The following is a 17,428-nucleotide window of genomic DNA, read 5'->3' on the forward strand; positions in this document are numbered from 1 at the left end:
CTCTATGTGAGGCAAGAAAGGTGACCAAAGGGTCGAACTAAGGCAGGACCGCTACTTGCCTCTCCAACACATTCTTTGTTTCTCAGAAACACGACTCCTGAGTTTCCATTAGGCACATGGGTTCTTGGAAGAAAACTTACCTTTCCCAGACTCCCTTGCAGTAGGTACGGCCCTGTGACTAAGATCTGACCAATGGGATGTACCACATCCGGACGAAGGGGTCTTGCATTTCTTCTCTCACTTCGCCCCATCCTGCCGGCTGTGAGAACGTGGCTGCTGCAGCCACCATCCTGGGCCTCCGTGTAGAAACTGCACACTGGGGATGGCACAGCCACAAGCTGGGAGGAACCTGGGACCTAGGGTTCCTGGAGCCACCCGGGCAGCCCTGCATGACAGAGGGCAAAGGGCCTTCTACTCTGTGTAACCTATTGCTGTCTTGAGAGTCGCACCTAATTCTGATCTAGAAGTGCCACCAAAGGGCAACACAGGGATAGGTGCTGTGCATGGCCCTGCTCCTGGAGGGCACTGTCCTCCAAGACTCAGTGCTTACTTAAAAGAAACCAAACAAAATAAGAAAACACAGAAATCAAGACAATTATTAGAATAAAAATGCCAACACACAACGCTAGTGTTGCATAGCTTGAATGTTTTTATATGGATCAAATTGTTTTCGGTAGAGTCACTGGCAGAACAGGTCTGAATGAAAAAACATTCCAAATTTACAGAAAAAATATTGCTCATCAGCAAGGAGACTTTTTCAAAAACTACGGAACACAAATCCTTTCTCGCTCCAAACAGAATGTGAGTTAAAAAGGTGGCAGACAGTCCGGCCATCAGAATCCCACGTGACTGGTTCCCCAGGCTGAGGTTGGAGTTTTTTGCCATCTTGACTGAGTCTGTCCTCAGTCTAGGGTGGCAAGGATGGCAAGAATCAGAGGTGGCAATCCTTGTCTCTGCATTCAACAATGCCAAGGCGTGAGGGACAATCTCTTGGGGACAAGTTACAGAAATGAGACGTGTCTCTCTCCAGAAGCTATACAGCTTTAACTTAGAATCAATTTCAAATCTCCGGCATACAGACTCCTAGAATGGCAAATGTTGAAAGAACCACAGAACTCATCGAGTCCAGCCCAACCTTCCTACTTTCCATATGAGGAAATGCAGGCAGAGGGCAGCACATCTTGTCCAAGTCTAGGTCTAACCCAAAGACCCGCCCCTTACGATCTTTCCCTGTGGATGCTGCCTCTGGGTGCATCTGGAGGACGAAGAGGCAGGCCCGCTGCTTGCACTCCAACGGTAACTCCTGAGCAGCAGAAACATGTCAAGTAGCAACACAGCAGCGACACCATCTACACTAAGCTACAAGCATAGACAGTTCTAAATGACTGTGCTGGGAATCGAAGGCCAGCATGGGTTTACAGTCCATGCTCCCCTCCTGCCCACATCACCCCCAACCAAATGGAGTTAAATATTTTTTCCTGGAAGGTCAGAACACCAAGTGCAGGTTCCAATGGGCAGCACCAGAAGGGCTCTCCCATCTTGATTAAGTCAGCACATAGATGCGTCTCCATGAGATCTGGAGAGCGCCAGAACGCAGGATGTAAATGCCTTCTCCACTCGTTCCCAGCCAAATTTCTCAGGCAAAATATTTATCCCGATTTTGATGTTCTTCACTTAGAACTAAAAAAAGGCTTCTTAAGTATAATTGCTTAAGTGTATAAGGTGGTAAAGCAGCAATCTCGAGTTACAGAATTTAATTGGTTGTATCTACAGCGTTTACTTGCATGTTTTTGCTCTTTTAGATATTAGATAATTCTCTTGTCTTGTTCGTCTCCAACGTTTCATGGATTTTGCTCCTGGCAACATCTGCTGGGTCTGAACTACTGCCTTACAAGAGGCAGAAAAAGACTTGTAACCTTTGGTAAGCTTCTCGGAAATTTATGTGATAATAACAACATTTCTGCAACTATATTAAACAATGAAAAAAAAAAACCCAATAAAATACAAATCTGCAAACACATTTAGACTTCTCAAGCTTTTTCCAGACAGAGCAACAATGAGTTTTTATCAAACAGCAACGACTTGCTAAATATCCTGAGGGCATCTGAGTTTACATCAGCTTTCCTGCCTTCCCTTCTCTTCTGGTGTTTTGTGGAGAAAACTTTTCTGAGTCCCGGTTGAGCAAAGGTACTGGCATGATATTCCTTTGTGCTTCTGTTGTCTTCAGAAGAAAAACAATTCCCTCTTATGAAAACCCCTATGACCCTACTTCTGTTTCAAGGGGTTGTCCCTGGGAAAGTTAACTTTCCCAAGTACCTCCTCCACAGCAGTGTCAGATTCCAGCTGATGCACATTCACATCGACAGCACCCTAGTCAGCCCTCACATTCAACTTCGAGTCCTCGGTATTATTTCTCCTGCTGTACAGAGGAGCAGACAGACAGGGTGCTCTCAAGTGACGAGGCCGAGAGCGCGTTACTGATGAGTGGACCCAGGAACCAATGTTCCTGTTGCCCATCGCCACTCTCCTGCTTCCTCCCGCTGGCCGGGCAGGAAGGCCGACAGGGACGGGGCTCGGGTGGTCACCTGTCCCACAGGACGGCGGTACCGCACTGCAGAGCACCTGTCTCCCACGCCTGCCACTTAGCAGGAAACTATTGGTGGGGAAGGATGGGCAGTGTGTGAGTAAAGGTGCTAGGTCTGGAGATCAAGGTCCTCATTCCCGTTGCACCCAGGACACTACTCAGTGGTTCGCTCAAACGTCAAAATGGACTCACTGCTGTGCCCTGTAATGTGAAAGCATCCTTTTTTGTTTTTTTTTTACAAATCCTGGTAAGAAACTGCCTCAGCTTCCTCTTTGGATATGTAAAAACCGCTATTTAAACATGCCACATTTAAAGGGATTTTTGTAATTTATTTTCCTTAAATAATAATAATAATTTGCTACAATCTTGTCACAAATTTTTAAAAAATTTAACACAGTATTAACAAAGGCAGAATTCTTTAGGACAGTCAGAATCATGGTGTACTTAGAATAAATTAACATCAGATTGTGTTTATATTCAGATAGTCTGATCCTCTCCTTTGAAATGAAACGGAGACCATTGTAACCGAGGGCGAGTACGCACATTTGTTCTTTATAGAAACTCCACTGTCATGTGACTCAAGTCAGGAGTCCTGAGCAGCATCGGCCGTGGGCACACATGCACCCATGGACCCACACCCCCGGACAGCCCTCCAGAAGCTGCGTTTCCCGCGGTTCAATGCCTAGAAGATCTTTCCTCAGAAGGGCCAAAGATTCTGAATAGTTAGACGATATCCCCCATCTCCCATCAGGAAAATCGTAATGTTTCAAGTGTAAGAGCTTGGAGTAGCAGCAATCCATGTAGTAGACTCAGTAGTTGATGGTTCCCGTCGTGGGTGCTGAGGGCACAGCGAGAGGCAGCGAGAGGTGGCCAGAGGCGGCCGGGTGGGCAGCACCTGCTCCCGCAACTAACGCACCGAAGCCAAGACAACGGCCGGCGTCCTCGTTCTCAGTCTCAACTCAAAACACACCCGAACCTACGTTTCTAACCCAGTTCAGGAGCTGTGTGTGAACCTGAGGAGGGTCATGAATGCAGGCAGACAGTGGGGCACTTTGGACAGGACCGGCAGGGGCAGATGGGACAAGGGAGGGCAGGAAAGGGGCCGCTCGTCCTTCGGCCGGAAAGCCCGCCCCCCTGCGTTCGGCACATTCATCAGGTTTCCTCAGCCGCGGGGTGGGTGGCCGCCGGCTGTTCCAGCTCGGTCTAGAAGCACGCGGAAAGCTTGGCTCGCAGCGTCCTGTATACACATATATACAAAGCATCCACGCAGCTCGAAACTGCCAGGCCATCTTATTTCCGGGAGGCCAGCTGCGCCACTGGCGTCCCCTCTCACTTGCCCAAGGATGGTTTACAGGATCACGGTGACGTCTGGGGAGGAGGGCATTAGGACGGGCCCCGGCTGGGACCCCCTTCTGTGTATCTCTCTCTGGAGGAATAACGGGCCTAAACGATGCTATCACTGCATGCGTAGCTACACGGTTCCTATGTACACGATACCTTTGAAAAGAGGTTTAAAGTGCCTGGGCTCAAAGGTGCCCTGTCCTTCCCCACACCACAGCCTACAGGTTCCTCTTGCTGCTTCCAGAGAGAAGGTCTGTCCGTGCGGAGGATGCCCTTGGAAAGAGGAATGCATGCGTTCACAGCCGTCTTTAGCTGGGATCCAGCACTTGGACTAAGCCTTCTTCATAAACACGAAGAATCGCTTCGCACACGAACTTGTACTGGCTCTGGGAAGAGAAGAGAGCAGCCCCGTAAATGTTGCATCACACCACGCGCACGGTTATTTGAGGAGTGCCCTCTGAACTCCAGCTCGGGGGCCAGGCCCGGCCCTGCACCACATGCCACGGAAACAGAGCGGAGGAGGCGCGCCTGTGGACCTGTGACTGCGGTAGGTGCGGGGTGGGAGCTGTTCCCAGAGAGGGACGGGCAGAGCGTCACGGAATCCCGGCAGAGGGAGGGACTGGCTGCCTGTGGGCGTCAGGGAAGGGGTGGCAGTTGTCCGGGGGTGGCCACTCCAGGGGAGGCTCTGAAGACGACAACCTGTTCTGAGAAGTGCGGTCAGGGCTCACAGTCCTTGCCCAGGACACCTGAACACGGGAGGGCAGACCGCACAGGTAGACCAGGACCAGGTCAGGTGGGGCCTTGCATGGGAGAATTTGGATTTTTGTCTTAAGGAAGAGCCACTGAGCCCCGGCTGGGTAGCTCAGCTGGTTAGAGAGTCACCCCGCTACACCAAGGTTGTGGAATAACAAATCGATGTTTCTCTCTTCCTTCCTCTCTCAACAAATACATTTTTTTTAAAGAAAAGCCACTGAAAGGTGCTCTGCAGAGTATGGTTCTTTATATTAACAAACCCCGTTTTAGTGATGTGTGCAGGTTGCAAGGAAGCATTTGGACTGAGCTTCACCAGCCGGGAAGATACACCAAAATGATGCACTTAAAAACTTTTAAGCCAGCAATGAAGTCTTCCATACCTCGGAACAGGGTAGAAAATAGCCTTAATCACTCAATTTTCCCCCCTTTAACCAGACTTTCTGGGCACAAATGAATATAAAACTATAAGAGCTCACAATTATTTGAGAAATCATGTAAACTGCCCACGAGCCTGTGAGGATACAACACAGAACACTCCTTCCTCTGTTAACGCGTCCTGGGGGTTTTCCCCAGAGGCCACACCTCCAGAAGGCCTTCCCTGACTTTCTAAAGCCGGCTTTTGATTGGCTCCCACTGAGTTCTTAGATATCCCTTGCCCTCCTCCAGTGCTGCTGAGATTTCTAATAGACTAATCCAGCTCTCCTACCATACATACCAGCTCGGGTCTCTGCGTGTGTGCAATTATGCAATGAACTGAATAAATAAGGAATGGTCCCTTTTTGCAGATGGGGTAATGGAGGCTGGGAGAGAGGTTAAGGGATTATTCAAAGGCTGCCCAGTAGGTGGGGGGGCCTGGATCACGATCCCCCACCACCTTTCTTGTAGATCTGGGGGGAAACCACAAGAGCTCCTCTTCAGGACACGTGCAGTGCCAGGGACCCAGGTGTGACAGAGGTGCGAGAAAGCACACAGGAGGGGTGCGTAGGGCCATGTGAACCAGGAAGGAGAGGGAGGTGAAACCCTCGGGTGACCTCACTTTACTTCTCATGGACAAATGACAGGCCAGTGGTCTACAATGCAGAATGAGACCAGGGCAGCTTCCCGGCCGAGTGGCTGGCAGGAAGCAAATCGTGGAGGCAGCACAAGGCAGAGGCCAGATGCAGTGGGCTGTGGAGTAGTGCAGCCTGTCAAGCTCTGACTGTGGGCAAATGACTCAGTCGCCTCAAGCCTCCGTCACCTGACCTGCAAAGCCCTTGGCACAGGCCTGGCCGAGGGCAAGCGCCCGGGGAAGCAGCAGCCACTGCAATTATTTTTATGATTGGATTTCCACTCACTGATGTCTGCACCATCATGGCGCGCTGGTCTCGCATTTTCCGGACAATATCCAGCGGGTAAACCGGCAGGTTCCTCTCAATCAGGCACATGGCTGTTTCCATGGTGACCAAGACACCGGTTCGACCTATTCCAGCGCTGGGGGCAGAGAGGAGCAGAGACTCGGGACTTGGTCAGTCAGCATTTCTGCACAGCCCAGCTCAACTCCTCCCCAGCTCCCACATTTACTCGGATGGAGCCTTCCTCCCCTGACCTTCAAGCGTACAAAATGCACACACAGGGCGTGCTCTCCAACGGGCAGAAAAATCCTCTCCTCTGACATCCTGAGGCTGGGGGCTTAAAAGTCTAAGGAAGGAAACCCACCTTTAAGTACCAACTCCACCCTGTTTTATTTACATTGTTTGTGAAGGCCGTTGCCTCAGGGCAGGTGGAAGGTGAGAGGGACTTTCTTCCTCAACTCTGCACTGTACTCAGGAAGTTCACGCTTCCATCAAGCCCCAAACCTTTTGTCATAGTAAAGAAACAGAGCCTTGTAAAAGCATTATCTGGTCTTGTGGGATTCAGATTTTTGATGTCTGCCGTCTTTCTCCAGGCCTTTCCCAAGGAAAGGCAAGAAATAGAAATAGCAAACAACCCAATCCAACAAGCCGCATACCTGCAGTGCACCAGGACGGGCTCGGTGTCCACCCTCAGGGACCTCACGTAGTTTACAAACTCCAGAAAGTCCGAGGAGTCATCGGGCACGCCGTGGTCGGGCCACGCGACGTACTGGAGGTGCGTCACAGTGTGCTCCTCTCCGGTCTGTGGGACGGGCAGGTGGGATTCAGGCAATCCAGAGGGTGGGCGGGAAAACCCAGCCCTGTTCCAGCCAGGGGCTTCTGTCACCTGACCCACTTCCCCACGCTGTGCACAGCCCTGCTGGGACCTGGCCAACTCCCACCCACGCTCCTCACTTCCTCACCCACACCCATTCTCTAAGCTCAGCCCAGCCCCCCCACCTCCCATGGGTTGCTTCTCCACTTCTACCTACAGGGAGCTCCTTCATTTGCTCCTACTGCCTTTGTCCTTAGGGCCACACACAGTAGCCCTTTTTTCCTTTCTTTCTTTTATTTTTTGGTAATGGGCAAAATTTACATAACATGAAGCTGACCATTCCTGAGTGTACAACTCAGTGGTTTTAAGCACATTCACAATGTCATACATCCATCACCACTATCTACCCCTTAACCATTAATCCTTCATTCCCTCCTCTCCAAGGCCTGAGCAGCCGCCATCCTCTTGTTTGTCTCCATGAACTTCACTGCCCCAGGTGTTCATGAAAGTGGGATTATACAGCATTTGTCCTTTAGTGTCTGGTTCCTTTCACTTAGCACAATGTCCTCAAGGTTCACCCATGTCGTAGGAAGTGTCGGAATTTCCTTCCCCTTTAAGTCTGAATAACATTCCATCGTATGACTGCACCCCATTTAGTTTATCCGTTCACCCCTCCACGGACATGGGCCGGTCCCACCTGTTGGGTACTGTGCACAGTGATGTTGGGAACGTGAGCTCTGCCTTTACTGAGATGCCCACCAGGTGAGAACGTGCAGCAGACCGGGAAGGACGGCTGTACGGGGACCACAGAGGACGCCGACTGAGCGCTGGCCTCCAAACGCCACCCTCCCCAGGCCACGCACTGCCGGGGGCTGCTCACCTGCGTGTTGGTGACCAGCATTTCTCGGAACACGTAGGCGATGGTGCAGTCCTCCGACTGGCAGCGGATGTGAAAGTTGCCGTGCTCCACGACGTCGGGGGGATCGGGCCAGTACTGGTGACATTTGGTCTGCAAGGGAACCACCGGGGGTGAGTTAACCTCCACTGTGGAGCGGTGCACAGGAGCAGGCCACTGGACAGATGGGCTGGGCATTCGACCAGGACCCTTGCACTCACACCGGGTTCTCCTACTGCAAGAAAGGGAACTCACTGGGGGCCGACTTGCTCTGCATGTTTCGAGGGGACAGAGGAACGCACCTTCCTCTTATGGACAGAGGGCAGGGGCTCGGCCTGCCAGGAGCCGGGCCACAGCTCACAGTGCAGTCTGGGGCTGGAAGCTAGAGGATGAGTATGGAGACTTACCTTCTTCATCACCAGGGCCTCAGATGTGGGGCCTGGTCTTAGGAACCACCTGTCCAGCCCCAGTCAAGCCCACTCCAGTCCCTCAGGTCCCTTTCTCTGCTCTCAACACCCTCCTTCTGCCTCACTCCCCTTCCCGACCCACCCCCACAGGGAGAGGCCTCCAGGCACCGTGGTGAAGAGCGCGCATTTGGGAGTCAGACGGGGCTCTGCTGGAGTTAGCCGTATGACTTCGAACCTGCTACCTAACTGCTCTGATTTTCATATCTGTCACCCGAAAGTTGGGGACAGCGCCTGCTTCACAGACAGTGACGGGCTGGAGACAGCAGTGTGCGGTGCCTGGCTCGCTGTGGGAAGGATCGAGTCAACGGTGCCCATTATTACCGCTGGTACTCCGGGCCCCACGTCCGCTTGAGTAGGGGTGATGAGGGATTCCATACAAATCCAAATGAAAGAAATCCCTAAGCCGAGATGAACATCCCTTTGCATTTGAGTGGCAGCTCCTAGGCCTGCAAATGCTTTCACATAGGGCTCGTGGAGCTGATACTCCCAGACAACAGACGAGGAAACCCCAGGCTCAGGGGGGTTAAGGGTCTCTGGCTGCTGTGGCTGACCTGCAGGCTGGTGCAGATCCCACCACCTCCCCACCCGCAAGCCTTCCCATAGATAGCACACTCCTGCTTCTGGCTGCGAAGCAAAATTCAGGGCAACCTGTCCATCTCATCATAGTTCTGTCAAACTGATTCACTCCAAAAAGTTTTTTTTCTCTAAGCCTACAGTTGCATCAAATGTAAAAATTACATTTGTTTACAGCTGGAAGAGGGTAGGTACCAATGAATGCATGTAATTGGTCTGGAAACAGCTTTTCTATTCTTAGTTTCAAATGCCACAGTTTGAACTTGATAATTTGAAATCTAGGCACACTGCTGGGAAGTCAGAGTTAGAATTGACTTGTAAACCTTAAGCCTCGGTATTTGGTCAGTAGCCATTTCCTGACTCTGCTTAGACACAAAGGGGCTGCTGCCCGCAGAAGCCAAGGTGGAGCCCACACCCACCACCTACCTATGCCCCCTCCTCTGCTCGGGGGCTACAGGGCTCTGCCGCAGGCTCCCAAGGGTCCTGCCCACAGGACGACCAATGGGAAGCTGTCTTCTGAACTAATAGGCCCATGTGAGGCAGAGCCACAAATGCCTCTGTTTCTAGACGCTCCCAGGGCATCTGACCAGAACTGGCCTCTCCCTTTACCACCTGCATTGGATTTAGATCTGAGGTCTACTTGGATCTGAAAGCACTGGGGGTGCGGTGGGAAGAGGAAGAAGACTGTGGAAATCCTGGGTTTCAATCCTGTGGATAAGTCCCAGGAACCAACTGTGTGATTCTGACCAAGTTACTTCACTTCTCTGAGCTGCTGGTGCCACGTTAATGCGGATCCCATCCCGAGGGGAGGGACGACACCTCAAGCCTGCTGTTTTGACCCGTATATGTAAGCGTGAGGCAGTGCTTTCTGTGGACATTTTAAAAAAGATATTATTTGTGTATTTTTAGAGGGGGGAAGGCAGAGAGGAAAAGAGGGAGCGAAAGATCGATGTGCAAGAGAAGCACCGGCTACCTCTTGCACGCCCCCAACCAGGGGCCTGGCGCAAGCCAGGCCTATGCCCTGGCTGGGAATTGAACCAGTGACCTTTTAGTTCCCAGGCCGGTGTACAACCCACCGAGCCACACCAGCCAGGGCTCAAAACAACCCTTTTATTGGCTCTATTTTGCATATGAGTAAACTGAAGCTCCGAGAGAGAATGAACTGATGTCAGATGACACATGTATCGGGACATATACGGATGTAAACAATCATTTCCCCCCAAAAGAAATATCCTTGATGGAAGGTGAGGAAGTGACTTTTGCAGTTGGAAAGCTACACCTCTGCCGTTCTACTCCCTCTATGAGGAAATCATGGACCCGAAGGGAGAACACAATAAAAAAGCATTTGGGGTAGAAAAGAAAAAGGGAGAACCCAGAGAGCACCACTGCAGTGGCAGCGTCTCTGAGACCACGGGGTGCAGCCAGGCCGTGGAGGAGCCCTCTCTTTGGCAGACGTGATGGGGGGCTCCAGCTCTGACCAGCCAGACGGCCGTGGGGGAGTCCCGCTCTGCTAAATGCACACCGTGGGGAAAACGAGTGGGACCTGCTGAAAATGTCATCTGGCCTGTAGTGACTGACTCCTGACACCAGGAAGAGCCAGCTGCTGGGTGCCAGCGAGGACCTGATGAGGGGCCTTGGGGAGAAGGGCTCCGATCCCATGAGGGCTCGTAACAGGAGAGGGAAGAAACACGCGGCCTGGATTTTACAGGAACAGGGCTCTAACCATTGATCAACAAAAGGGGTGAGGTCCCAAGGCCGGAAGCGGGGAAGGGAATGCTGTGACCCATGGGAGAACCAGCCAGAATGGGCTCAGTCAGAGAGAAAGGGCTGGGAGACAAAGACACCCCTGGCTCACAGGGAGACCAGGGGAGCTCAGGTTCAGAGTGGCCACCGGCAAGAGAGAGCAGGGGGATGTAATGGGAACAGAGCAGGCGGGGCAGGACCTGTGAGGGCCTAGGGAGGAAGTGAGGAATCCTGGGCGGAATAAAGGGCCTTTTCTGCTGGGCTGGAACGGGCAGAACCAGGGAGAGGGGAGGGAGTGTGACCGACGGGGAAGATGTCTGTCACTAACCATGCCTGCCTGAGGCCTCTCTCCCTCCGCGGGGAAGAATGACCTCACAGCCGGGAAGGGGAAGCCGACTCCAAAGGGGAAAGAGAAGGCCACCACAGGCCCAGAGATGGCACCCAGCACCCTGCGTGGGCTCGGGTGTTGGCTCTGAGGAACTGCATCATGAACCGAAAAACCTCCTGAGAGAGGAGAGCGGAATCTCCATGGAGTTCCCGAGAAAACCTGGAGCATCCAGGCATCCAGGAGTAACCTAATAGGTAGGCAAATACAGCACAGTTTTCCAGTGCGGAGACTGGTAGCACTGGGAAAGGACAAGGCGATAAACTTGATGTCTGTCACCTGTGAAGTACCAGCGTGGCCCCGATCAGGGCCTGCAAAGTATGGGACGCCTGGTGGTACACGGGGAGGGGACTGGGGCTGCATACGGCAGCACGGAACCGCATGGTGGGACGACCCTCCCTCCTGTGCACACGGACAGTCTCAGCTCGGGTCCAGGACAGCTATAATGTTACCGCTGTAAAACTTGAACTCTCCTTTTAAGAGGGAAGGAGGGAGGGAGGGAGGGAGAGATGAGGGTGCGTGAGGGAGCCAACAAGCCACTTCAGCTTCAGAGCCTGGGAGGCAAGAGTATCTACTTAGAACTTGATAGCACTATTGTGTGGTCTTTGTATTTTCACACATACCTTCTACTTATGACAAGTGATACTGATGCATCTTTTCAGGGAAGGGGAATATGGTCAATAATATTGTGGCAAGTTTACACGGTGACAGGTGATGACTAGAATTAGTGGGGTTATCATGTTGTAAAGGTTTAAAAATGTCAAATTACTATATTGTACACCTGAAACCAATAATAACCAATATAAGATCGTATACCAACAACTATACTTAAATAAGAAAAATTGGAAAATGATGTATCTTCCAAAGGACGGTTATTTTAAAAAACAGTGAATCAATTTAAAGAAAAATACTACAGTAAAATACATATAGTCTAGTCTTGGCAATAACTGTTAAGGTGGCACTTGAACTACTAATGATGGGCATGGTTCTGTGATATTTACTGCATACTGAACACTAACTCTCCCAAGAAGGCTGCCTGTATCAATGTATTGTTTCCCCACCATCCTACACCTGGAGTGGTATCATTACTCCATTTCCCAGGGAGGTTTTGCAGCTTTCCGAACTCACACAGGGAGGAGGTGGTAGAGCTGAGGTTTGAACTCAAGACACATGGCCCTAAAGCTGCCTTCTTACCCACCACACCACAGAACAGGACAGCCACAAATGCTCCAGAGAGACAAAAAATGTCCCTGTAACTCCATGTCCTATTCAAAACAAGATTAGAAACACCACATAGAACAAAACATAAGCAAAAATTAAAAGCAGACAGAAAGGAGACTTCTAGACCGGGAGCTCAAGCGATGCCGTAGTCCTGCTGCCCTGCACTCTCAGCCCAGCCTCCAGCAGCCTCTGAACTGGGGGGAGAAGGCAGAGAAATGGCTCCCCAGAGTGCCCTCGACACCTCTGACTCACGGGTCTCTACAGCCTCTTGAGGACCTTCACGGTTTCTAACAGTGACGTGTGCGAAGAGAAGAGACTCTGATCAAAACCGTGACGAGAAGCTACCAGTGATGGCCAACACAACGAATGGCAGGAGAGCCGCAAAGGGCACTCTGGATGCCAGGTCTGATGGCTGGCTCCTACCAGTGATGACGATAATAACGCAGATGACACAGACCCCCAATACTTTTGCTGGGCATCTGCCACATGCAGTTCTCTAAGCTTCTGGTACATTGTCTCGGTCTTCACAGACCTCCCAAGGCGGGCACTCTCCTCATCTCCATTGTCCACATAGGGAGTGGATGGTCGGAGAGGTCAAGGTGCTTGCCCAAGAGGAACCATGCTTGGAACACAGGCCCTGATCTCACCGGAGGGCGGTGCGGGGTTCCAAGGATCATGGGCACGCGCACCAAACGGGGAAACCGGCTTCTTGGCAACTGAGACAAAGCCCAGAAAACGCCCACTGACCACAAGGCTAATGGAAGCTGCACTCGAATCCTCTCACAAGTCTAAGATCACTCTCAGACACCTGAAAGAACACTGCACAGAAGGAGGGAGGCCTCGTTCTGTGTCTTCCGGGTGAGAGAAGCAGGTGGGGTGAGCAGGTGGGGTGACGGTTCAGAGCAATGTGGATTTCAGCTCATTGTGAGGAGGGGTTTTTAAAATATCAGGGCTGAACACCCACTGGAGTGCTTTAGCGGAGGCGGGGAGCACTCTGCCTGGACCACCACATGCAAAGGCCCTTTGGAATCTGTGGGGCTCTACCCATGAGTAGGAGTTCTTATTCCACTCTTTCAGGTGAGCGGGCAGACGGGTCCCCTCAAACACACCATCCATCCCGGCCCTGTGTACTGACTTTCAGCGTGGATCAACCTGGCATTCTGAGCTAGACACCGACCGAGGAAAGGCCTGGGAGGAGGTGGCACAAGGATCATTCAAAGCAGGTGGCTCGACATTAATTTACATTGGATTTTGGAATGTGTTTCCAAAAACATGTTTCATAATGACGTTTCCCAGATGCAGGCACAAGGTGGAGCATGCACGGTATAGGGATCGCTGCGTGCTGATCCCTGGTATAATCGGCGATCTGTTCCCGTGGAAAAGGCAGGCCCTGCCGAGCACAGCATGGTGTCCCTCACTCTCCTAACCAAGCCCCTCTCACCCGTTTCTGCAGTGGGTTTTGCTGCGACACGAGCAGAGGTTGAGAGAGGCTGTCATTTCTCCTACATTTCACCACCACCCTGAACCTGGCACCCACGCTGCTCTTCACAGGACCTGCGCTTGCCCCAGGTGGGTGAGGCCCCAGCCATGCAGGGGTTCTGGGCGGCTGAGGCGAGGGGAACTGCTAATGATGGATCGGAACCAGGAGCAGGAGGGGCTGCCCCATCGTTCTCTGGCTTGGGGAAGGCCAGGGTGTGGGCAGCAGCAGTGCTGAGCTTTCCAGCATTAGAGAAGCCCATTGGCAGCTCCTTCCAGGAAACTTGTGGGCCCCGTAGGGGCTAGCCTGGGCGACATTCAAGACCCTTTGTCAGCTCCAGGAGTCCTGCTCCACGGAACGCAGTGTGACATGCACACATTTGAATTGGAAATCAAGCCACGTACCCGCCCTCGCTCGGTGAGAGTCGTCAGCATGACGATGAGTGGCAACTTCTGGTCCCAGACGACTTGCCAGAACTGTGCGCAGGTATGTGGCAGGGGTCCCTGAGCGGCAATGTACTTGTTCACGAGGTCAGCAGCAGGGATTTCCATCTGGCGGGAGACGGTTAAGTACGAAAAATTTTAAAAAGCTGTTTTTGAAAATCCTTGAGAGATATTTGACAACCGTGTTAGCATTAGATATTTAAGATAAAATTGTGACGCCCGGTAGATAATAATTAGAAACGGACCTAGAAGGTACCAGAAGAGTTTAAATAACCTTCACTGCCCTATCTAAAATGTAAGTGATATTGGGTATCTGTATTGCAGACTGACAGCTGCCAGACTGGAGCGGGGGTTGGGGACCGGGTGAAAAGGGGAAGCGACTGGGAAACGCAGGCTGATGTTACAGGACAGCCACGAGGGCGTGAAGCACAGCACAGGGAACGCAGTCCATAATACTGCGGTAACTACGTTCGGTGCCAGGTGGGCGCCGGAAATCCCAGGGGAACACTCTGTAAAGTCTGTGGCTGTCTAACGACGATGCCGTACACCTGAAACTAATATTGAATGTAAAAAAAAAATAAAACTAAAGTCCTAAACTCTACAGGCTCATACCACCAACCACTGTTGCACTTGGTTCTCTGCATGGCCGCCAATGCTTGTTGTCACCAAACTGATCAGTCCCACCCGCCCTGCCCCCCACCACCCTGGATTTAAAAATGAAGTGTATGTGTGTCAGATGCACAACATGATGGTTTGGTACGCGTATGCATTGTGAAATGACGACCACAGTCCAGTTAACGAACACATCCATCACCTCAGAGCTACCATTTGAGTGGAGGAACAGTAAATGTTAACATATTCCAGCTGTCCCCAGTGTCTGTCTCCCATCCCGCTCTGCTCTCTCGCTCTGTGAGGGAACGCTCAGAACCTGCTGAGCGTATGTCACTCATTCTGAGGCAGGAAGGGCACGGAGGCACCTCACTCATGGTTCGGCGTGCTTGCTCAGCCACGGCGTTGGGGCTCACCGCCCCCCTCTCCAGTCACTCGAAGAGATTGTCCTGTGCGGTCTCACTGCCCCCCCGCACTTCTTTTTAATTTTTTCACTGAATGTGTTGGGGTGACACTGGTTAATAAAATTACCCAGTTGCAGGTGCACAGTTCTATAACGCATCATCTGTATGTGGTGTGTTTACCGCCCCAACTCAAGTGTCCCCACCACTCCTGGTGCTCTGCTTTCGAGACCCCAGGACTGTTACAGTGAGGGTCGGTGAGCCAGTGAATCCTGCGGAGGTTATGCAACAAGTGGACTCACTGACCAGACCCATTTTTATTAGGAAAGCGCTTGACATTTTTCTGCAAGTTGAGAACTTTAGATCAGAAGTTGGCGAACTTTGACCTAAGGGCCACATCTGACCAGTGCCTTGTGAGCTAAGAGTGGTATTTCACATTTTTACCTAGTTTCAATTTAAATGGTTGTGTGAGTACCTAGGTAGTGTCCTCAATTTCGCCTCTTGGCTTGCAAAGACCAACATATTCACTACCTGGCTCTTGACAGAAAAAGGGCCAATCTCTGGTTTAGATGAAAAAACTGAGGTTCAGAGAGGTCCACTAAGTCACCCAGGATGTATTTTGAGAGTGAAATGAATGCTTTTCCCACAATGTGTGAAATGTTTTAACTTTTCTTTCTGGGTGATATGCACAGAGGTGGTTTTATTTTTCTCATTTTAGATGGGGTATACAGTAAGAAGACAGGGAAACACGGAAAGTTGCGAACAGCGAAAACAACCAAACCCAAACTCCTGAATGCCCGCAAGTGAGGACAGGAGGCACGCGGACGATGGAGTCGAGAGACACGGAATCTGAGTTTTGGTCTCACCTTCTTTGGTCAGCGTTGTGACTTTTCAAATTATTTACTCTCCCTGAACCTCAGTTTTGTCCTCTGTAAAATGAGACTACTCTGCCTTCCCCCACCGGCTGCTGTGCTGAACCAAGGGGGAAAACGGGAAGGCACCTCGTCAGCCGCACAGACCACACACGCCACGGTCACGACGGTTATGGGGACGGATGGGCTCCCGGCCGTTATCCACAGCCCCCACTTACGTTCACGTAACTCGCGTTGATGTAATCTTCACTTCCCTGCAGTAACACCCGGGTGGTGTCATCTGTGGGGGAGAAGAAAAATCTTCCGATCATTCCCAGCGTTATTTTTACCGTGCCCAGTAAACAAGCGTTCAGTTCCCGGGCCCATCTGCGGCGCTCGCCCGCCTCATTAGCATAAACACTATTCCCCAACTGTTCCGAGTCTGCCATGGCTGCCATAAAGACGCTGGTGTTTACAGACACACTGAAAATCGCCCCAGAATACCAGACAATCTGTTTTAAAAAGGGAAACATTATCTCAGTGTGTGTGTGGGGGGGGGGGTGGAGGGGCGGGGGAGGCATTCATGCCGGATACTCACAAGGCAATACATCTTTGTATCGGTTTTTGTCCAAATTTTGAGGCAGCTTTGCAACCGTGATGGCCAACCCGGGCTTCTTCCTGTAGAGTTGCTGTGTGGTAAACAGAGAAGGAGAAGGCCACTGCAGGCAACTCGGCTATGGAGGGAGTGTGAGCACATGCTTTAACAGGAAAAGTTTACCACGCACGGCACACAAATATTAATGTTTCAAAGAGATTATGTGTTACAGATGTTAAAAGAAAAATCTTCCCAATAAGGAATTCTACAATCCCTGAAGAAGCTAAGCTCTTCAATGTTTTTTTTTTAGCGGGAGGATCTTTGAGGGGGAATAAACTCTTTTCTGTCTGAATCACAGATAATGGATCACAGTAAGTAAAACCTCGTCTTTATGACAATTATTTGACAAATGCTAAAAGCAAGTAAAGAAAAAAAATTATGATTCAGAAGGAAATGGAAATCATTTACATTAGTCTAAAAACATTTCCCTCCAATTCAGTGGAGTGAACCACACACACACACACACACACACACACACACACACTTTTTGCATAAACACAAGAGCATTTCATTTATCATTTCACAAGTATATTTCCATAGTAAAAGCATTTATTCCCATACAGTAAACGTCACATAAAGAGGTTTTCCCCTGTGCATGCAGTTGCTAGCAAAAAATTCAATTGAAACCGTCTCTGCATGCCTATGAGTACATATTAGCACACTTGCACAGCACGTGATGTGATTTTGACAATAGCTCTGTGAGAGATATTAATAGTGTCTTTATTTTGCAAGTGAAGAGGCAGAGATTAAGTACTTAGATCACAAACTGCAGGCTGAACTCAGTGCTTGAGTTTTCTTTTTTCCCTCGGAACCACCCGATAGAGGTATTGATGGACATGTGAAAAGCAGTCCACCCTTACTGTATACAACTCAATGAGCGTGGGG

The 17,428-nt window shown here is 50.9% G+C and overlaps 1 protein-coding gene across 11 annotated transcripts in view; it reads right to left on the bottom strand.

Moving 5' to 3' along the window:
• Window positions 1-626: 626 nt before the first annotated feature.
• PTPN3 (protein tyrosine phosphatase non-receptor type 3) overlaps window positions 627-17,428 on the bottom strand; it is a 105,003-nt gene continuing 88,201 nt past the window's right edge. For all 11 annotated transcript variants that reach the window (XM_028521991.2, XM_028521973.2, XM_028521982.2 and 8 more), the window contains 7 exons: window positions 16,487-16,577; window positions 16,128-16,189; window positions 13,989-14,135; window positions 7,704-7,832; window positions 6,666-6,811; window positions 6,013-6,148; window positions 627-4,311 (listed from right to left, as the gene is read on the bottom strand). In XM_028521991.2, coding sequence (XP_028377792.1) covers window positions 4,234-4,311; window positions 6,013-6,148; window positions 6,666-6,811; window positions 7,704-7,832; window positions 13,989-14,135; window positions 16,128-16,189; window positions 16,487-16,577 — 789 coding nt within the window. In that variant the 3' untranslated portion in view covers window positions 627-4,233. The remainder of the gene's footprint in view (window positions 4,312-6,012; window positions 6,149-6,665; window positions 6,812-7,703; window positions 7,833-13,988; window positions 14,136-16,127; window positions 16,190-16,486; window positions 16,578-17,428) is intronic.

The sequence above is a fragment of the Phyllostomus discolor genome, chromosome 3 (genome assembly GCF_004126475.2).
Source record: "Phyllostomus discolor isolate MPI-MPIP mPhyDis1 chromosome 3, mPhyDis1.pri.v3, whole genome shotgun sequence".
NCBI lineage: Eukaryota > Metazoa > Chordata > Mammalia > Chiroptera > Phyllostomidae > Phyllostomus > Phyllostomus discolor.